General features: G+C 40.7%; 1 protein-coding gene across 1 annotated transcript in view; it reads right to left on the minus strand.

Annotated features, from left to right (window-relative positions):
* Positions 1-212: 212 nt before the first annotated feature.
* The window catches only part of ALDH8A1 (aldehyde dehydrogenase 8 family member A1), a 33,443-nt gene continuing 10,833 nt past the window's right edge, over positions 213-22,822 (minus strand). Inside the window, exons 2-7 of the mRNA XM_004609015.2 lie at positions 22,061-22,208; positions 20,273-20,428; positions 16,818-16,967; positions 10,660-10,916; positions 7,643-7,804; positions 213-1,315 (exon numbers count right to left, since the gene is read on the minus strand). Of these exons, the coding sequence (XP_004609072.1) occupies positions 863-1,315; positions 7,643-7,804; positions 10,660-10,916; positions 16,818-16,967; positions 20,273-20,428; positions 22,061-22,208 (1,326 nt within the window). The 3' untranslated portion in view covers positions 213-862. The remainder of the gene's footprint in view (positions 1,316-7,642; positions 7,805-10,659; positions 10,917-16,817; positions 16,968-20,272; positions 20,429-22,060; positions 22,209-22,822) is intronic.

Below are 22,822 nucleotides of genomic sequence, written 5' to 3' on the forward strand. Positions count from 1 at the left end.
GAGCATACTACTCAATCTCTGTAAGCCTATGACTCTCCTCTGACCATGCGGAATTCAGTAAAAAATCATTAGAAAACCTTCATTCTTTTGTAAAAATGCTATATTTCTAAGAAACTGTGAATAAAAATACAAGATATTTTTATAAAATAAAAGCCATTTTGGTTACTAAAATTACTTAACATTTATTTTTTAAGGATTGGTGAAGTTTACATTCCATGTGATACATACAATAAGAATTGGAATTGACATACTTTGTCTAGGAATAGATCAAATGACTTTCTTTTTTTGTTTTATTTTCTCCCCAAATAGTGTTATTTTATTCTCATTTTTGTACTATTACATTTAGTGGGGCCCACCATAAATGCCTTCTTTGACAAATCCCAGATATTCACTGTCTCCTGGGTAATCAGGAATTGTTGATCACTGATTGATTGGTCAAACTCCTGACTGGTATATATGGAAGATCATCTTAGTAGTCTCCCCATACGTGAAAATGTGATTTGTTTCTCTCTGACTTCAAATTTTCTTATGTTCGACATACTTTTAAATGAAGAAAATCCAATTTTTCCTGAATTCCCAAGAGTTCAATCAAGATCATAAATTGAAAGATACTTTGAAGATATAACATTGGGGGAGTCTGACCGTTGTTTGGTGTCTATATTCCTATTTAGAATTCTCTCTTCTCTGGTTCCACATTGAAACTAGCATCTCTCCACCGGTGAACAACAAAATGAAAACTACTAAGATAAGTGACAGATAACTTTCTCCTGATTCTTGACAAGGCTGGGATTAATATCAGACTTCACCACTCTCAATGAATGACTCCCTACAGCCAGACATTAACCCTAACTGCCGGCCAAGGTCAGTGTTTAACTGTGATGGTCTTGACTTCAGTGAAGAATTCATAAGAATCCTTGGCTCCTTCTCTACCTACCCCAGAACTCTTCATCCCCCCAAAAGGAAGGTTCAGCTCCCTGATGAGCCAGCAGTTGGTCCAGACTAAACCTGACTGCAACTTCTTAGCCACGCGGTGGACTCGCCCCACGTTGCCCGACCACACTGTAGCTGACAATCCATATTTAACATTGTTGGCCCTTTTAATCACTTCCTCTTCACTATCAAAAGGGACAACACATGTCACTGGGCCAAATATCTCTTCCTTCATGCAGCAGGATTCATCCTTAATGTCTGTTATCACCGTGGGAAGCATAAAGTAGCCTGCCTGATTCATGGGTGGCAGGTCCAGCTTGTCCACTCCCTCCCCACACAGAATTTGGGCCCCTTCAGCACGAGCTCTCTTGATGTAGCCTCTGACCTGTGTGGATAAAAACAATGATTAATAACATCATGCTTCTGAACTCCTGATAAGAACAGAAAATCCAATATTTTTAAATCGATTGTCTAGGAAAAATAAGGCCATTGCTCAGAAACCTAAGGGTGATTATCTTTCTGTTCAGCTGCAAAGCCTGAGGGTACAAGTGCTCTAACTATTATGTGACCATTCAGCCTTCACATATAAGAGGAGGGGAGTAATTTATTTAATGACTCAGTTCAAGGTACTACAGATAAATGCTTTTCACAATTCTCACTTAATTCTCTCAAAACTCTATTGGCTATGTATCATTATCGCTGTTTGGTGATGATGACATGGCTGAGCCTCTGAAAGAATAATGGTTCATACCAAAAATAAGAAATAAAACTATTATTCATGTACACAAACAAAAATCTTACCTTTAAGGAGACCTCTTTTCTTTTTGTTTTTAATTTTGGGTCACACCTGGCATGCACAGTACTTACTCCTGACTTTGTGTTCAAGGACCATTTCTGTCAGTGACCAGGGACCATGTATAGTGCTGGAAATTGAATCTGGGTCAGCGACATAAAGAAAGACAAGTGCCCTGCCTGCTATATTGCATGCATAACAAATAATTTCTAATATCTAGTCTCATTACTGGATATACTCTGAAAATATATCAAGGTAATATAGCTAACTGTAAGGGGAGATTAAACTATGTAATAATTTTACCCAGTGACTCAGAGATAATGATATATACTTATTAATAGTGGTTGTAAAAATAACTTATAGGGGGATCTATATTTGTATATGGAAATGGTACTGAAGTAACGATAATAAGTTATTCTTCCCTGGAGGAAAAATTTTGAACATCTGCAAAGTAGAACAGTAATCTCAACAATTAAAAAGTATAAGACAACAATCAAGTAGCAAAATTAAGGCAAATTAATTTTGAAATAATATTTTGGGTCCATCCCTATTTTTTATTTCTCTACCTAAGCAGTCTGCTTCAGTGTTAAATCAGTACTCCATTGTTCAGCTGCACTCAATGTAGAAATCTATTAGTTAACAGACTTTTTAAAAGATTATTTCACGTCATTATTATTCTTGATTGAGCTTGGACAACACTTCGCAGATCACAAAGTCAAAGAAATATTCAAGAAATAAATTCATTCAGGGCTGGAGCGATAGCACAGCGGGTAGGGCGTTTGCCTTGTACGCGGCCGACCTGGGTTCTAATCCCAGCATCCCATATGGTCCCCTGAGCACCGCCAGGGGTAATTCCTGAGTGAAGAGACAGGAGTAACCCCTGTGCATTGCTGGGTGTGACCCAAAACCCCGCTCCCCCAAAAAAGAAATAAATTCATTGAACACAGCTTTAGTATCCTTCCGTCTCATACCACCCTTTCCTCTCTCATGCGTGCTGTGATCTCAAAGCATCCCCAGAAAATCCCTGTGTACTTTGTGAAGAGACAACAAGATGTCTAGGCTTCTCTTTCCCTCTACTCTCAGCTCCTTTGGAAATAACGCGCCCACATTACTTAAGAGATGCCAAAATGAACAGGGAAAGCCAAGGAAGAAGATTCTGGAGCCCCGGCTGGATGCAGCACTAGGAATTTGATCAGAGAATCAAATCGTGAAAGGAGACCTGGCTTTAGATGATCACATCTAAATAAAATATCAAAAATCCCAGGCTAGAAAAATATGAAGAGAAGGAACCGTTTTCTAGTTATGGGCTTAGAGAAGATGTCTCACAGCAAACAGAATTTATTTTCTAGAAAAAGCATATGTGGGTGTTGAATAATGTCTTCATGTGTGGCTTAAGAATTGACATAGCCTTAGGGCAGGAGAAGTGCAGACCATGTCGCCAGGCTCCCCGGGCAATGGGCCCCCAGTGTCGTCAGGAGAAAGGCCAGGGGAATGACAGCCAGTCGAGCATGCGCACTGCCTGCTTGATCCCAGATGGTCTGGCACATGGAACTACAAAAGTCAGATTCTGAAAAGGCCAAGTTTATAGTTCCCAGCTGCTTCCATTAGCTCCCTCTCAAATGAGACAGGCAGCAAGGAGGTTTCCTCACAAAAAAACAAGCAGAGAAGCCCATCAAGATTCCACCTGGAGGGCAGCTCAGAGGCAAAAGTTGTGACTCTTGCATCTGGACCCACGCTCTTTGGGTGAAAATGGAAAGATGGTAGGTCCAGACCCACTCTGAACATCACAGGATGCGCAGTATCTTCACCTGAGGAAGGGAGTGTTGAGACTCAGTGGGAACTTCGCTGTTCCCAATAAGGAGAGATTGGATATAGCCCCACAGGGTCACAAAGCAAGGGATACTCTCAAACATGATAAGTTCAGTATGTGGTAGAGTTATGAAAATGCCACCATTATTATTTCCTAACAGGTTATAAAAGGAATAAATACTTGACCATGTTTACCATAGAATCTAAGTGATTTTTTTTTTTTTTTGCTTTTTGGGTCACACCCAGTGATGCTCAGGGGTTACTCCAGGCTCTGCACTCAGGAATTACTCCTGGCAGTGCTCGGAGAACCATATGGGATGCTGGGATTCAAACCCAGGTCGGCCGTGTGCAAGGCAAATGCCCTACCCTCTGTGCTATCACTCCAACCCCTGAAGGTGATTTTTAAGTTATTAAATGTAAAAGCTGTTTTTCACTGTTTGCCCATGTCTTTCTCCTTAGAAGCAGTTCAGTCTTAGAATTTTCTCAGACAAACACAAACTAATTTGCTATTTTAATAAGGAAAATGATTGGGAATTATTTTCTTTAAGGATCAAGTAGAAAAGCAAAACGTATTGATATGAAAATATGAATTTATATAGTTGTAATGTGCTAATGTTGAGTTCTTAGCATGGAGAAATGTACCATAGAATTGAAACAGGTTAACAACATCAAAAACAGGTAAGTGGTTATAAAAATTCTTGGCCTTATCTTTAAAAATGGGCTGGAGCAATAGCACATGGGGTAGGGCATTTGCCTTCCACACGACCCACCTGGGTTTGATTGCTTCGTCCCTCTTGGAGGGCTTGGAAAGTTACCGAGAGTATCCGCCCGCACGGCAGAGCCTAGCAAGCTACCCATGGCATATTTGATATGCCAAAAACAGTAACAAGTCTCACAATGGAGACATTACTGGTGCCCACTTGAGCAAATCAATGAACAATGGGTTGATAGAGATACAGTGATCTTTAAAAATTAAAATTCTCTCCAAATTCTAAGTTCTTTCAAAACAGTTTTTTTTTTTAATTTGGCTGTGATTTTTTAAAAAAAAAAAACATATGATAGTAAAATGAGACCTTTAAAACTTTGGCTTAAAGGATAATTGTGTGCTGAGGCCTTATGTTTGAATGTAGCCAGAAACAATAGATAACTATGTTTCAGCATTTTCCCCATGTCCACGATACCTATGCATATTAAGTTGAAGAAAAAATATATACATGCATCACATAAATAAGTACTGGTTTGGTTTTTGTTGTTGGTTTTTATTTTAACTTTTTTTTGGATATTTTTAACCTTCTCTATCTAAAGTGCTACTTTTTAAAGCATAATTTGGTTTGGCAGAAGATGGCATTTCTGAAATAGATGTCAGATAAAGCCATGTCTAAACCTCGTCAGTGACTCAAGACATAAAAGTATCAAATATCATATTTAATTTGGATCAATTATGAGTCTTAGCTTTTGTTCACTGCTTCTGTGGATGCAATTCTAGAAACAATGGGAATAAAAAGCCTTCTCCATTTCTCCATATTTTAGGATAATATGGCAGGGTAAAATATGACCCATTAGTTGGAGTGGTATAAATATTAAGCAAAGGCAATTTGACTGGTTGAAAATAGACTGAAAAAGTATTAAAAGCACTGCTGCAAGAATCTTCTCCCTAACAGTCCTGAGACACAAAACGTAGAGGAACACAGGCAAGCTTTCCTGAGCCTTGCCTCACCCTGACACACTCTCTTACTGCAGGACTGAAGACCCTGGGATCCATCTCAGGCCTCGCTGTCCAAAGCACCGACTTAAGATGAAGATGACGTGTGTTTTCTCTATGGAATTGCTCAAAGATGGAATGCTTAGTGGTGCTCAGGGCTTACCCCTGACTTTTCACTCAGCATCACTCCTAGCCATGCTTGGGGGACATATGGAGTGCCAAGGATTGAACCCAGGTCAGCCACATACAAAGCACCTTGTCCACTATTCTATCTCTGGTCCCAGAATCTTGAACATTTGAAGAACATCTAAATGTAATGTGAATATAGTATTCCCCACACACAAAAACACTATTGTAAAAACCTATTATAATTACCTATCATAAGTTTCAAGTGATATTTAATAATAATTTTAAATTCTAGCACTGTAGCACTGTCTTCTCATTGTTCATCTATTGAGCGGGCACCAGTAACATCTCCATTGTGAGACTTGTTGTTACTGTTTTTGGCATATCATATATGGTACAGGTAGCTTGCCAGGCTCTGAAGTGCAGGCAGGATACTCTCGGTAGCTTGCCAGTCTCTCTGAGAGGGACAGAGAAATTGAATCCGGGTCAGCTGCCTGCAAGGCAAACACCCTACCCGCTGTGCTATTGCGCCAGTCTTTTAAATTCTATAAAATTAAAAATAATATATGACTTACTATTACTCATAATTAAAACTTTCATAGTAATTCTGTTTGGGAAATGGTGTTCCAGGGATAACACTCAAGGCCTCACAGACGAGGCAAATGCTCTTCTGCTGAGCTATATCCCCAGTCCTTGTAGATTGCTTCTTAAAAATGCAAAAACTTTCAGTAAATGTGAAACTGCAAAAAATGTTGCACTGACATAAAGTTTGAAAATAATCTAATTATACTTTTTTAAAATTTTTAGTGTTTTAAAAGTTGAATTTGTATAATAAGATACTGAATTTCAAATTTAGTCAAAGATTTTTAAGAAGTAGAATTCAATACTAAAGCTACCCATCGCGTAAGCTAAAAGAACCAATAAAAGAAATAAAAGACTCAAAGGAAAAACCTCGAATGTCTGTATATGACTCTCTGGTTCTTTTTATGTTGCTATGATCTAACCATCGTGCTTTATTTATCCTTAAATTGAAGGAAAATGGATCCTAAGTTTCAGGGTTACACTAGGCCAAGAAGACATGAGGTGTTAATTCAATCACTTGTCTAACAATTATATAATGCCCCTTTTTTGTTTCAAGAACGTTTCCAGAGGCAAATGTTGTGGTAGTGACTAAAAGAAGCCATAGAGTTTTCTGAGGAATAAATGACACATATGTTAGATAGTACTAATCATCACAGAGAAAATATGTCAGCAAGAAGTTAGAGGAAATTCTGAGGGGGCAACTTTGATTTTGTGAGATGTAGTATAACCTCAGGTAAGCTGGAAAACCCTCACTCAGCAAATGACAGTGGCTCTATGGGCATCTGAAGAAAGCATTCCAGGCAGCGTGAGTAGCAAGACGAATGGTCACAAAGAAGGAATGCCTGGTTGTTCTCTTGGGAAAACAAGTCAGTGGCAGCAGGATGAGAAAGGAGAAGGTGACAGAGATTACACATCACAGGTAAGGAAAGAGAGGTGCCTGGCTCATTCTACAGACCTGGTTCATAAATCTGAGACCAGAGATGTATACGATGTATACAGGAGATGTCTCTGGAGGTGCTCAGAAGGGGAGTGGGCTAAAGAGAGTGACTTCCATCCCCTGAAACTGGGAAAGCAAGAAGACAGTGAGCATCAAAAATATGATGTCAGATGTTGGGCATAGCTCCTTGGTGGGATTTAGATAGCATGGCTGAAAATATGACTATGCTCACTCCAAAATTGGATGATTTGTTTTGAAAGCCACACTAGGTGCAGCAGTTAAATGACCTTCAAGTTCTAACTTACATGAATGACTTCTCTCACCACGGCCATCACTACTCACCTCAATTGATAAGGACCTCATCATTTGGACCATGTGTGCCAGCACTTTCAGGATCTCATCTGCTGTAAGTTAGAAAATGTTTTCCACAAACACTTACCCATGAAAATTTCTGATCCCCTTGGTTGACATAATTCTTGTTAGTGAACCTTTTTGTTTTGAAATTTACTTTCCTCACTCAACTGATGGCATATCCATGTTGATGTCTCAGGTTCACTCTTGTGATGCATCTGTGACTTAACTGGAATACATGTGCTGCCTAGTATTTCTATACCATGCATCCCAGAAGTGATAGTTTTTCAAATCAGGATATTAATTAACAGTATTCCAAAGCATAGTTATGCATGAAATTTTGCATAATATCATACTGAGCTTCACCAAATAAGAGCTCTTTCTATAACTTACATTGCAGAAATTTACTTACTTTCTCCAAATGAGCTTTACTTATCAGAGCTCCCATATTGGCAGATGGATCCGAAGGAATACCAACTTTCCATTTTCTGGTAGCTTCCAGAAATTTCTTTAAAAATTCACTATAGATGCTTTTCTGAACAAAGATTCTGCTGGTACAGAGGCAAATTTCACCCTGTGAGAATAACACATGAAGACAAAGACAAGACTAAAGAATGCACACCTGGATGACAATCTGTATATCTGAGCTCTGCCATTTCTCTCTCTGCACAGGACTGTCGATGTAGTCAGTAGCAAACAATGCCCTCACCACATGGAACACAGAGACTTTCCAGGAAAACAGACTACTTCATATATAAACATGCTCAATAAATAAGCTGATGCCAGATCATGAGAGAAAAAGATTAACAATAATACTATTACCCAGCCCAATAGAAGTACAAAATATTGATTCTGGGTGAGGCATCTATTTGACTAGTGTTCTGGAAGGCTGCACTTGTGAAGAGGGGTATTTGAATTGGCACTCGAATGTGAATGAGCTTGACAAGCAATGCAAGAAGTGGCTGGAGCTGAGAGTGAGAGTGGGAACAAGCACTTGTTTTGGATCTGGTAGGAGGTAGGGCAGGGGGAGGGGGAAGCAGAGCAAGAATCTTATCACACAGAGGCTTGGAGATCCACGAGGAGTTTATATTTTACTTCCAATACCATGAAGTGTCCATGGAAAGTTTTATGCAGTGGAGATATATGAATAGATTGGCGTTTTAAATGCTAACTCTGGCAGCTGTGTGGAGACTAGAATGTAAGGGATACAGGTGAGAATAGTGGAGTGACAGGAATATTTCAGAGAAGTGGAGATAGCTTGGATCTGAGCAGCAACAATGGAGATAGTAGGAGTGATAAGAGTTCCGCTGAGGTAAACATTCATAAAAAATAAGGATGTGGCTACCCAAAGTAGAAGAAAGTTGGCACTGATGCTCTGGAGAAGTCATAGCCCTGGAGGTCCAACGTCACATAGAACCAGCAGGACCTGATGATGGATCAGTGTCAGATAAGGAGCAGAAATGGTAAAATCAAGAGGAATTACAGAGTTGGACCTGAGCCTCAGTGTGATTAGTGATGCTTTTCCGTGTAAAGAGAAGCACAAGTCAGGGAGATGAGTTATCTATCAGAAAAAATAAAAAAGGAAATGAAGTTCTGCTTTGCATGGGTACCAGATACCTCAGAGACAACCGAATAGAGCTAGTGTTCCAGGGTGAGGTTCTAGCAGGCTTCTGAGTGAAACATAATCCTCATTATCTTCTAACTACAGCAAGAATAGTTTACAAATAGTTCTCATTCTAGATAAGTCAAAACAGTTTTTGTTGATGGAAAATACATCTATGCATAAGTAACTTCTTCCATCATATTTCTTTCCCATTATTTTAAAATACAGAAGAAGGCTTCCTGGGTGAACTCATCTGTGCACAATTTTGACAACCCAGCAGCCCACATTAGTTCATCCCTGTACTCAGGAATCATTAAATTTATTAATTCATGTCTTAATTTCATTTAACACAAAAGTTCACCTAACTCTCTTTTATCTTTTCAGGTTACAGTTTGTCATCAAAATGATTAGTTTAATTTCTTTCTGCAGTAACTAAAACTGCATTGTCTATTGATCCAAAAATTCTAAATATTTATAAGCCACCTTGCCTAGAAATCATAGTGAGAAAAGTAATTATAATCCTAATTGTGAGAATAATCATTGTAAAGAATGTCCTTCATACCACTCCCCCAAATCTTGTTGTAAAGCTTTATTATTGCTTCTACAACTTTACTGTAAATATTTAAGGGATAGGGGCTGGAGCAATAGCACAGTGGGTATGGCGTTTGCCTTGCACGCAGCCAACGTGGGTTCAATTCCCAGCATCCCACATGGTCTCCTGAGCACCACCAGGGTTGATTCCTGAGCACAGAGCCAGGAGTAATCCCTGTGCATTGCTGGGTGTGACCCAAAAAGAAAAAAAAAAGTAAGGGATTAGAGGAGTATATATGTATGTATACATACATAATGTATTCAATTTAGGGAACAAAAATATATCCATTACACTCCTGTTTCCTTCTATCTCTTTGGTTCAAGCCTTCTGTTTTCTCCACTAATTTTTAAATCACAGCCTTTGGGAAATACCATTCGGTACTTATGACAATTGCTCCATCCTGGCCACTTCCTGGCACTGATGAGTAAAAGCTGCACGGAAGCAGGAACAGCTGTCATCTTCTTGAAAGTTACAGTCAAATCTGATCCAGGGTTCTTAACCCTTGGGATGTCATGTTCTTCTAGAATATGATTTAAAAAAAAGAAAAACTATGGACTTTGGAAAATTGTCACACAATTTTAGGAGCTATAAGGCTGCCTGAAATTATATCCATAATTCCACAGTTAGAAATCTGCTCCAGACTGCTTAGGTGTTTATTCTTAAATTTATAAATGCATTCCAAATGATTTCTGGGGGAGAAATAAGGTTGTGGAAAATTTAAACAGTAAAAACAGACCAGGAGGCAGCGATGAATAAAGCGATGGATAAGCAGGAAGCAGAAAAAGCCATCATTTAATCGATGGATGGTGCCCTGATGAAAGTGTTCAGCTCAAAGAGAAGAGCCTCAAAAATAGAGCTGTGACTCTGCACTGTCACCCACTGGCATTGAGGCTGAGCAGTCAATGGATCAACACGACAATATAGTGATTAGCCTTCACTAAAACGGCACTGAGTTGTGGGTCACTGACCTTCTGACACTTGACCGTGCACTCTGATGGAACAGACTCAGCTATCCACGGCCACAGAACAGAGGGGGGGAGAAATAGAGGATTCATCTGGTTGGCAAAACTGGGACTGATTTTTGCTGGACCACACTCCTCCTGATTGGCCTCCCCAGAGAAAAAGGCAGGATTCTGTAAGCCGCTGACCTACTCCAACCTGGCTGTGCACTGTATTTGAACATCTAGATAGGGTCACACAGCGGAGGAGGGGAAAAAAAAAACAGAGGACATACCTGATTGGCAAAGCTGGACCGGACAGTGGTCGGAACACACTCCTCCAGGTTGGCATCCTCAAAGATGATGGCAGGATTCTTGCCCCCCAGCTCCAAGGAGAGCTTCTTGCAGTGAGGAGCACTCAGCAGTGTAATCCGCTCGGCTGTGGGCTGGCTCCCAGTGAAGGAGATGAGGGGCACCTCTGGGTGGGATACCAGGGCCTCACCTACTTTAGGCCCCGTTCCAAACACAATATTTATCACTCCTGGAGGAACGCCTGAGTGAGACACAAAACCAGTAACAGTGATTCTTTTCAACAGCTTGAGAACATCAGGTTACATGAAGATGCTCTTTGAACAAGATAGTAGTAAACTTGAATTGCTAGCCCCGAAAAAAGAAAACAGCTCCACCTTTGTCTGTAGTGGTCAAAGGTTGGGATTTATGCATATGCTGTGACCTTGGAAAATGCTCAGTGGAACATTATAGAAAAGTCTTTCCATAAAATTGCTTTGGTAGCTGAATATGCCTAGTTATCCTCATGTAGATTAAACCCAGTGAGGAGGAAAATATTGGCCAAGTAAGAATTTCAGTCATAATTCAATGAGAAAATGTGAAATAGGGGAGAAGCAAAAATGGTAGAATGCAGAGAAAAGTCTATCTTGCTCTAGGGAAAGGGAAAGGTTCTCCAGAGAAAGGGAGATATGCCCCTTTATATGGATACACCGTTTTATGATTCTTAGGATAGATGAGGCATGGAAAACTCCTCCCATATAATTTCTTCTATCTGTTCTATAAAGAGAGCCTACCACCGTATATCTATTTGTACTTATTGATATTTTTATAGATTTACACAATTGATTACCTATCCACAACTAGAAGATAACACACTAGGTAAAGGTAGAAATAGACTTTGACTTTTTTCCTCTCTGCACTGTATCCCCTGGACCATGACTTAGTTTGCCATACAAAATTAATGTAGTATGTGATACATTGATTAGGTGTTAATCATTATTATAAATGAGTTATATACCCTTTACATATCCCAGCAACCATGAGTTAGGTACTACTATTTTCCTCACTTCATTAATGTGAAAATTGAAACAAAGTGAGTTTCAATAACAACCAAAAGACTTGACTACAGCAGATAAACAATTGTTAGATGAAGCTATAGTATAGTGGATAAAGCACTTGTCTTGCATGCGGCCAACCCAAGTTGGATCCCCAAGCACCATGTATAGCCCCTGGAATCCCACCAGGAGTGAACCCTGAGCACAAAGCCAGACATAAACCCTGAGCAGTCAGGTACGGCCCTCCAAAAGGCAAAAGAAATTGTTAAGTAAATGACTGGCTACTTAGTGTACATTGTTAAAATCACATATAATTATTGTTTCCTGAAGCTCTTAGGATTTGCCTGAATATTCTCTATTTCTTCATGGTTAACTGATGGCAGATGAAGAAATCCTCTAATGTAGAACTATTTCCTTCCTCCTAGTGTCTTTCTCTTACTCCACATTAAAAATGTCTCCTCAAAGAGTGTCAAGTTGAGTGAAATGAGTCAGAAAGAAAGAGACATACATAGAAAGGTCACACTCATATGTGGAATATAAAGTAGCTGAGAGGTACAAGCTTGCAATGATGCAATTTCTGGCAAATATTTCTCTGGACTTAGTTACTAAAATACTAAAATACAGAAATCCAAAACCGTGTGGCTGCTAGTGTGGCCGCTTGACCTCATGTCTCTTCATTCTCAGCAATGGAAAACAAATTATCAAATGCTTCCTTTTCAGCAGGTCCGACTTTAGGGGGAAGAAACTCCAAATAATAATAGTGAGGGGTTTTTTGTTGAAATATTGAATTTAATCAAGATAAAGTGAAAGTAAAGTGAAATGTATCAGTTACACAGGTGGGGTGGGGGGAGGTATACTGTGATTCTTGGTAGTGGAATATGTGCACTGGTGAAGGGATGGGTGTCCAAGTATTATAAAACTGGGACTTAAACCTGAAAGCTTTGTAACTTTCCACATGGTGATTCAATAAAAGAATAATTTTTTTTAAAAATGTCTCCTCAATAGAGCAGATTCACATGGTTTAAAGTCATAACTTCAAGAATATGCTTTAAATATAACTAACAATTTGCATTTATGATCCATTATTATCCAGAACATTTTTTCCATAAAGCTGCTGACTTCTCATCAGATCAAGATTACAAGATTACAAGATTACAATTCAGGTACCAAATCAGTCAAGTCCCCAGTGGAAGTCAATCAATCCTGATGTGTCTGGTGGGACCTGGCCTCCACCCCACCCCAGATACCCTCGTCTCTACACTCATTGTGTACACGGAGTGAAACAAGCTTATAGCTGGTTCTGGATCATAGGCTATACAGGAGATGAACCAATTCAGTATTAGAGCCAGTGATGGCAGCTGATCCCTGAGTTGAAACAAATCGAAGGCTATAGTTGGTAGGAATAAAACAAGGACAAGTTCCCCACTATTTCCTGGTGAGGGCTTCATGCATGCGTATATTTTCCCACTATGTGGGAGGGGTCACATGGAGGCAGGACAAAGTGAAAGTCTTAGACTTTATAAATCCTAGGGGCAATAAAAAATAAAGGATTATAATCACTGCAGTGTTTACAGTAATACTTTAGCAAGGGGTGAGGGAAGCAAAAACATCACACATTTATCACTGGAGGAAAATTAACTCATTTCAGAAGGCTCAGTTGCCTTCTACACAGAGGCATTAACATTTTGATTATGTTTCCTCAAGCTCCGAGGTTAAAACATTAAGAGCCATCTACTGGATATTATTATTTCTCCATACCATTTTGCTATGATGAGAACACTAATGATAATTGTTTAGGGAAACCTGCCCTCTACCATTAAGAGGTTCCTATTATAAGAAAAGGCAGGCAGTTTAATTCCAAATAACAATTTGGTAAAACTCAAAATAGTGTCCAACAAACAATGAATGGAATCAAACCCTTGCAATTCAGGGTGACAAGAAGAATTTTAAGCTTAAATAGAGCAGAACAAAAACTAATAGGAAAAGCCGGAAGCCCAGCGTCAGCAAACACATGAATGGGGACTAACCTGTGAGACCCCCTGCACTACTCTTCCTACAAAATGAATATTCCGGGACTTCCAAAGAGGTACCCACTGTGTACTTTCAAGATGATTTTATTTCAAATCTGTTTAAGTGGCTCAGAACCAGAGGAACTAGATATTTAAATATCCATGATGTACTAGCAGGCTGTTTTATCTTTCTTCTCTTTGCACCATTAAAATATTCTCTGACAGTGCTCAAAAGTAGGATTTTGTCAATGCAATTCCAAACACCTACAAATCCCAGTGTCAAAACTCAGTGCTTCAGACAGATGTTATTTGGACATTGAACTAGCAGTGTTTTTACAGAGGAGGAGTTTGGCAAAGCAAGCAAAGCCAGGTAAGAACTGTGTCCATTCTAGAAGATCAGTGGTGCATAAATTGATGAAAACAAAAAAGGATTCTAAAAGAGACAGTGTTTAGGAAAGAAAAATCATCATAGGTTAAAACACGCATGCCTTTAGGAGTGTGGTTTCAGGAAGATGATCCTGTGTACCCACACCACCACTTGACTTGCCCCCTTATGCCCCCCCGCCCCCACCAATAAAAATCAAAGAAGAGAATAGACACAAATCTCATCCCAGTTCATGAATCCAGTCAACAGGCACAACAAAAATGCCTTGGACTTCTACAGACTCTAAAGACTCAGTTTGTTACTGGAGAGATAGTACAATGGATAGGGCTGACCTGGGTTAGATCCTAATGAAGCCACAATCCTATAAAACCACAAATAGCCCCCTTTACCTCACCAAAAATGATCCCCGAGTACAGATGCAGTAGTAAATCCTGAGTACACCCCCCCCACCAATTAAATTAAATAAGGGCTTAATTTTTCACAGAATGGAATTTAAAAATGAGACCTCTCAGAGCCAGAGATAATACAGGGTTAAGGAGCTTGTCTCGCACGCAGTGAACTCCAGTTTGATCCCCAGCATGGTGTATGGGAATGATCTCTGATTACAGAATCAGGATTAAACACTTCATGGTATGGTCCAACCCATCTCGCTCTCCCACATACACACACAAATAAATCATATCTCTATTGTTAGAAAATCATACCTCTATTGTTAGAAAGGGGTGACACGCTTTTCAGCATGAGAGAAGTAGGAACATGCATATCATACATCCTGCAGAGACATACTGGCATAAATGTCATCCCACATGCCTAGCTTTGGTAGGATACCAGTGAAGTGGGCCCAACTAGTCCACGAGACCCAAAACTATCCCATCCAGGCATGGTTTTAACCTGAGATGAAAGTCTTAGGACAAGAGATTGGCACAACTTCCCTGGACGCCAACATATAGGTTTTTGCTGTAAGAGGGAGAAAGCACCAGTAGAGAGATAGATACCTCCCAAGCACTCACCTATGGTGTAGGTGAACCAGAACTACCTTCTCTGTGGGCTTGGAGGAAGAATCACAGCACATATTGATGGAGACAGTGAGACAGCCTCCCCACCACCCATGCATCATTCTTGCCAGGTTGTGGGGAAAAATTAGCTAAGGAACTAAACACAAGAGTTTCTGTTGGGGCTGGAGCGATAGCACAGCGGGTAGGGTGTTTGCCTTGCATGTGGCCGACCTGGGTTCGATTCCCAGTATCCCATATGGTTCCTGAGCACCGCCAGGAGTAATTCCTGAGTGCAGAGCCAGGAGTAACCCCTGTGCATCGCCAGGTGTGACCCAATATATATATAAAAAAGAACTTCTGTCATAGGTTACAAGTTCAGCCATCTGTCTGTTGCCTTCTACCCCTGGGGCAGAGTCCCGCTGACCTTCCAGGAATAGCCACGGAATATGGCCATTACACTCTTAGCAGACTGAGGACATGGAGCCGTATAATTCCAGCTTCCAAGTACAGGTTCCAAAAATACAGGGAAAACTCAGGAGTCCAAGATAGAATAGTGGTAAGGTGGCTTGTCTACCAGGCAGCCAACCCAGGGTCAATCACTGCTACCTCAATATGGGCCCCTGAGTCCCACTAGGAGTGATTTCTGAGGGTAGTCACAAAACTGGTGTAAACCCTGAGCACCACCAGGTGTCACCACAAAACTGTACAACAGAACCAACATAAAGGAAACACTGGCAGACATGTACACGAATTTCTTGAAAATGGACTACCTTATTGGATAGTCTATGGCTGTAGATATCAGATGTGTGCAGAAAAATTATTATTTTCTTCAAAATTAATTTATGGTTTAAATATAAAATCTAAATTGCCTATTTAAAAGATTATTAATGAATGCTACACTGGTTAATAAATGTGTGATGATTAAATTTTGCAGTCTTTAGGTGTCTTTCAAAAAATACCTATTATAATGAAGGGAAAGAAAGACAACTTCATAGCAGAGAAACCCAGAAGGCACTAACTGTCCTAAACAAGTGTTCAAAGCTACCACCATTGTCAATGAGATGAGTAGACAAGCAACTGCCTCCAGAAATGATGGAATAAGAAAAAAACATACTTCTGTGAAGTTCTGGTTTAAAATGTGGGGACTCGGGAAGAAACATCAATCTCAAATTGGTCTATTCTAAACTCTTCAAGGGTCGTGAAAAGTCAAAGGCTGAAGAATTGTTCCTGATTGGAGACTTGACAACAGACTATCTGGGTATGAAGGATGATTCTAGATGATTCTAATGCTGCCAGGCATCTCTAGGTAAAGAACATAAGTGAGCCAATTCTATGGTCTAGGTTGCCTATAAGTTTGAAATTCTCTATAAGTTAAAATTTTAAAGCCCCAAACCAACTTATTATTTAAGACATTCCCTAGAGCAGGTTGGTTTCTGATTTGAGCCTTTTGTATGTGTGGGTGACCTCCCATTGTGCCCTCTTTGTCCGCCTGAGGAGAGAGGCTGTGTCCCTACAGAAGGATGCCCTGATGCGGATCCTTCTGGCAACAAAAATGGAACAAAGGGTCAAAAAGCAAAGGTGCCACTGGAACCAATTTCACTGCTAAGCAGATTTCCATCCAAAAGGACTTCAACTGACAATGGTTTTGCGTAGTTGAAACCTACCCACACCCTCCAAACTAATCCTAAGTGTCCTTGAGATCTCAGTCCCCCAAAGAATGACCTGCTTTATCGAGGAGCTTGCACATCATCCATGCGGTCACTGAAGTCATCTCACTGGGCTTGGCGATGACAGTATTGCCTGCAGCAATTGCTGGAGCAATCTTCCAGGTCAGCAAGTAGAGCGGCAGGTTCCAAGGACTGATCAGACCCGCTGAAGAAGAATGAAAGAATAGAAATGTCACCAACGGGTCTTGGCCCTCAGAGCCGCCAGACCATGGGGCTTGATTAAAATGGAAACCCATCCTGCCATATGAAATAAATTGCTTTTCTAAAACCCCAGACTTAGTTTACTTGTAGCCAACTTCAGGGAAATCAATTCAAAATGTATTGAAAGCGTCTCTATGCCATTTAAAATGTGAAGCAAAAAAAAAAAAAAAAGACATTTACACTCCTATATTTATTGCAGCATTGTTCATAATAGCCAAAATCTAGAAACAACCTAACTGTCCAAGAAGAAATGACTAGCCAAAAAACAGTGGTTCATAAACACAATGGAATATTACTCAGCTATAAGAAAAGGTAAAATCATGCAATTTGTCTCTATGTGGATGGATATGAAGAGTATTATGCAGCATGAACAGATACAGAATAATCTTTCATATATACTGCAGAGAGAGAGAGAGAGAGAGAGAGAGAGAGAGAGAGAGAGAAACATAGTAAGGGATAACATGGCCAAAGGCAACAGAACCTGAAACTGGTCTACAAACTGAGCTTACCAGCCTCTGGTGAGGAGAATGTAGGTTGGGGTGGGTGCAGGAGGGGGGTTCTGGTGGTGGGTGTAGTGTTGGAATGTTGTACACATGAAACCCTATTAACACTATTGTGAATCACAGTGCCTAAAAATTTTAAATAATGTAAATAGGTGATGTTTAAAACTTCTCCCTCCTTATACTATCCACCAATTCTTTGTTTCTTTCCTTCCTCCTTTCTTTCTGCTTCCTAAGAAAAGGTAAAATTATGCAATCTTGCTTGCTTGCTTGCTTGCTTGCTCTCTCTCTCTCTTTCCTTCTTTCCCTCCTTCCTTCCTTCCTTCCTTCCTTCTTTCCCTCCTTCCTTCCTACCTTCTTTCCCTCCTTCCTTCCTTCCTTCCTTCCTTCCTTCCTTCCTTCCTTCCTTCCTTCCTTCCTTCCTTCCTTCTTTCTTTCCCTCCTTCCTTCCTTCCTTCCTTCCCTCCTTCCTTCCTTCCTTCCTTCCTTCCTTCCTTCCTTCCTTCCTTCTTTCTTTCCCTCCTTCCTTCCTTCCTTCTTTCCCTTCCTTCCTTCCTTCCTTCCTTCCTTCCTTCATTCTTTCCCTACTTCCTTCCTTCCTTCCTTCCTTCCTTCCTTCCTTCCTTCCTTCCTTCCTTCTTTCCTTCCTTATTTCCCTCCTTCCTTCCTTCCTTCCTTCCTTTCTTCTTTCCCTCCTTCCTTCCTTCCTTCCTTCCTTCCCTCCTCCCTTCCTTCCTTCCTTCCTTCCTTCCTTCTTTCCTTCCTTCTTTCCCTCCCTCCTTCCTTCCTTCCTTCCTTCTTTCCTTCCTTCCTTCCTTCCTTCCTTCCTTCCCTCCCTCCCTCCCTCCCTCCCTCCTTCCTTCCTTCCTTCTTTCCTTCCTTCCTTCCTTCCTTCCTTCCTTCCTTCCTTCCTTCCTTCCTTCCTTCCTTCCTTCCTTTTCTTCTTCTTTTATTCCTTTCTTCTCTTTCTCTCTTTCCCTCTCTCATTATTTCCTTATTTCTTCCCATACCCAATAGTGCTCAGGGTTTACTCCTGATTCTGTGCTCAAGGATCTCTCTCGGCAGGTCCCAGGGACCATTATCAGGGGCCAGGAATCAAACCCAGGTTGTCTGTGTGCAAAGCAAATGCCTACCTGCTGTATTATCTCTCTGGCCCCATCCAATTACTATTAAAGGTTCTCCATCTCTGTTTCTAATATTTTGTTGTTTGATACATACAATAGCAAATTTTTGAGAATTATTTGTAAAATAAGAAAAATGTGTTTTAAATCTCCCCCGTGAGGGGTAGGAGGTTATTAATAAAACAAATTAACAATGATGCACAGATAATGGATGTCATTTCACTAGTCATTTGACTATTCTTAATGAAACATCCTCTCTTGCTCCCTCTATATTTCCTGAGAAAATAATTTTGCTGGATATGTAACAGAATCAACATCTGGAGGGTGTTTTCATATAACACTCTGAAATCTTCGGGATTTTCAACCATAAACAGAACAGCCGCAAATAGAACTATCTGGTGTGTAATAAGTAGTAAACAAATAGGTTCACGTTTTCTACTCTGCCTCATTCTGTAAAAGTAAACAGATAACTTTATATTACAAAGTTTCCCAGTGAAAACTGGGTATGTTAGGGGGTAACAATATTTTTGCAGCATAATGTCTTAGCACAGTTCCTAAGTGGCAATTTGAGCTTTTCATAACTCACAAAAACATGATTGCTAATGAGTTCAAATAGTCAAAGTGACAAGATGTCTCATTTTTTCCCTCTTAGTGTATATTCTTTCACTGCATCATAAACTGTACCAAGTAACAGTTAATAATCTCGGAGAAATAGTGCCATCTTGTGGCTATTTGAATTTTTGCAGAAATTTGTGTGTACTCTATGAGGCAGAAAGAAAAACCGTAAGGGAGTATAATATAATAAGTAAACATATGTGGAGCTGAAAAGATAGTACAGGATTCAGGTACTTGCTTTGCATGCTGCCAACCCAGTTTCTATCCCTAGTACACAGGCATACGGTTCTCAGAGCATTGCTAGGAGTGGTCCCTGAACACGAACCCAGAAGTAAGCTCCATAGGGTATGCCCCCCCCAAAAAAATATCCCACAAAAATATGTAAAACACACGTGTATATGTATGTATGTATATACTATATGTGCATATATGTATATATATAGTTTTATTGTTATTTGGGCCAAACCCAGTGGTATTCAGGGCTTAGTCCTGGTTCTGCATTCAGAGACCACTCCTGGAAGATTTGGGGAACATATGGGGTTCCAGTGATCGAATCTGTGTTGTCTGCATGCAAGGCAAGTGCCCTACTCACTGTACTATATCTGGCCCCTAGATACATACATATATGTATCTATGTATATAATTAAACTATTTTCCCAGTCTTGCAGGTAAAAATACTCAAACACACAAATGTTACATAACTTAACGCAACAGATATCCAAAGCTCATTACCTTATGCACAACGCTCTCTGGAAATAGACTTTTGTTTCTCATATCAGAAGCAAAATAATCTTGAAATGTGAGCTTAATCTCAGTATCGTTTTTTTCTGTGATTTCTCAAGAACAGTGTGTTGGGAAACAGTAGGGAATTTGACAAAGAAAATAAACTGGAAATAGATTTTGGAGACCAACTGATTTCCAGTCCAAATAGAATTCAGTTTCTCCCTTTCGCCTCTTCTGTTAGGTCAGTTCTAGACAGAACAAAGCATCTTTCTGCCCCACTCAGCACCCACCGATTCCCACCGGCTCCCTCACTGTGTAGTGCATACAGCCCAGGTGGTCCATCTGCGTGCACTCCGATGTGTGGTGCAGGATAGAGGAGGCAAAGAACCGGAAGTTCTGTACGGATCGCGGAATGTCTATGGTTCTTGCCATGGTGATGGTTTTCCCTGTAAGAAGTCACAACAGAAAGGCACCGTCAATGGGCTACACTCCCGACTTGGTGGAGATACTCTGTCACATAGTTTCCAACTCACACTAAAGTAGCCTCAGTTGCCCAATAAAACTGCAATAATTAGGTGTGAGGTTACAAGATAAACTGGGAAGGGAGCCTGAAGATGAGTCAATTCATCTTTGCTTTGTGCATTAAACAATTAACAGTGATGATTATGAATTTACCAGATGCTGCCACTTCACCCACGCCAGCGCGTTCAATTCAAAATCATTGAACTTCATAAAGGCCACAAAGGGGTTGGAAAACTGCGTGTTAAAACAACTGTGTTTGCACACCACACACACAAACTATCTTAATAATAAACATGTGGTGTGTGTATTAAAGGTTTTTCAGTACATGACGGAGTCATTAAGATGAGCACACAGCAGAACACCTGAGGGCCGCCTCTGTGTGGCAAGTGTCCCAACTGTCCTACATCCTGGATTAAACAAAGAGGGAAGCACAGACTTCTGTGGGTTGGTATACAGGTATCTTTGCAGGAGATACAGTGGCAATAACACCAGCAAGAAACATTGTAAGGAGCTGGAGCAATATAGCACAGTGGATAGGGTGTTTGCCTTGCACGCAGCTCACCCAGGTTTGATTCCCAGTATCCCATATGGTCCCCCAAGCACCCCTAGGAGTAATTCCTGAATGCAGAACCAGTAATAACCCCTGTTCATGCCTGGGTGAGACCCAAAAAATTTAAAAAAAAAAAAAAAAAAGGAAGAAAGAAACATTGTAATCTTAAAGGCTTTGAGATTAGGCTGCCCCCTACTGTAAGGCTGGTGTGTAGCATGCATACAGTGTTAAGAGATCTTTGCCTTTCCTAATGTATATTTTTGTAAAGATACACAGGCATTACTCCATTGCCTTGACCAGTAGGGAAAAGTTAATATTTGGAAAGCTGTGTTGGGATTGAAATAGTGACTCACTTATGGGAGACATTTCTAAGTAAATGCATTTCTTTTCTTTTTTTCTTTTTTGTCTACATGTTTAGTTTTTTGTTTGGGGCCACACCCAGCACACCCACACTCCTGGCTTTGTGCTCAGAAATCACTCTTGGAAGGGGCCCATCTGGGATCCTGGGGATTCTGGGTGGGCTGTGTGAAAGGAAAGTGCCCTACCTGCTGTATTCTCTCTCCAGCCCTCTACAAATTTTTAAAGTAAAACTGCTCTTTAAATTATCTTTGAAAGTTTCTCCTTAATTTCCATATATCCCTGCGAGCCAGGCCCTTTACCAGACTTCTTTGCGATTCTTTCTGTGAAAGGGTAAGAGTTTGCATCCCTTACTCTTGAATTTGGGTTTGGCTCCATGAATAGTTTTACCATCAGCGAGAGATTAAAATGCATCAGTGTCAAACCTCATTGATTATGTTTCCACCTCTATCTCTAGCACCAATGAAACATTTTTAAGTCATTTCTGACAGGTAGGGTGTGGACATGGATCAGCACCACCCAAGTCAATTATTTCCATGAAGCCTTGAGTCAGAGTCAGATGCTCTCAGATCAAAGCTCTACTTGAGAGAAAGCTGTGGAACCCCAAACACATTGGGATCCATTCTTCAGGTGAGTATGTGGCCTTCACCTTGGTCTTTGGATTCTGCCTGGGCAAACTCCTCCAGCGATTGTTCCAGCAAGTCGGCCAGCCTGTACAGCACCTGTGAACGCTCCTGCGGGCTCCTGGATGACCAGGCAGGAAAGGCCGCTTGGGCTGCTGCTACGGCAGCTTGGACCTGTGGGGAGCCAAGGAAGAGGACAGCTCTCAGATAGTGGCTGCAGAATCAAATTTTATTTCTTTTCTAATTTCAAAACTTCTGTAGTCCCCAAATCTGAGTCCTCGCAAAGCCATAATCATGTGATCGATAAAGCAGAACATCTCATAGACCAAGGGAAAATGCTCCCTTTTCCCCCAAGGTATGCAGAATATAATAGCTACATTATCAAAAAGAAACTGTTGGAGTCAGACAAATATGTATTTTTATCATTTCAAACGTTTGGATGAGCCTCACGCATGAAGGTACCAGCAGAGGAACCCAGGTGTGCAGGACCTGGGGCTGAGACCTCCAAGTCTGCTGGGATCAGGACTGGGCATCTTCCACCCAATTTCCCATCTTCCAATAGCTAGGTGGTCCCACCCAGGTTCTGCCCCCTGCGCCACATAATCCCATCAACAGCCAACATCCAGAGACTTAAAAGCAAGCTCCCAGAAGCACACAGCTGAAAAGCGCCCGCACGATATCTTATAGCCTACTTCTCCCTCTGAGAGAAACTGGCAAGCTACCGAGAGTTTCCTGCCCACATGGGAGAGTCTCGAAAGCTTCCCATGGTGTATTCATATGCCAAAACC

This window comes from Sorex araneus, chromosome 4 (assembly GCF_027595985.1).
Source record: "Sorex araneus isolate mSorAra2 chromosome 4, mSorAra2.pri, whole genome shotgun sequence".
NCBI classification, from domain to species: Eukaryota; Metazoa; Chordata; class Mammalia; order Eulipotyphla; family Soricidae; genus Sorex; species Sorex araneus.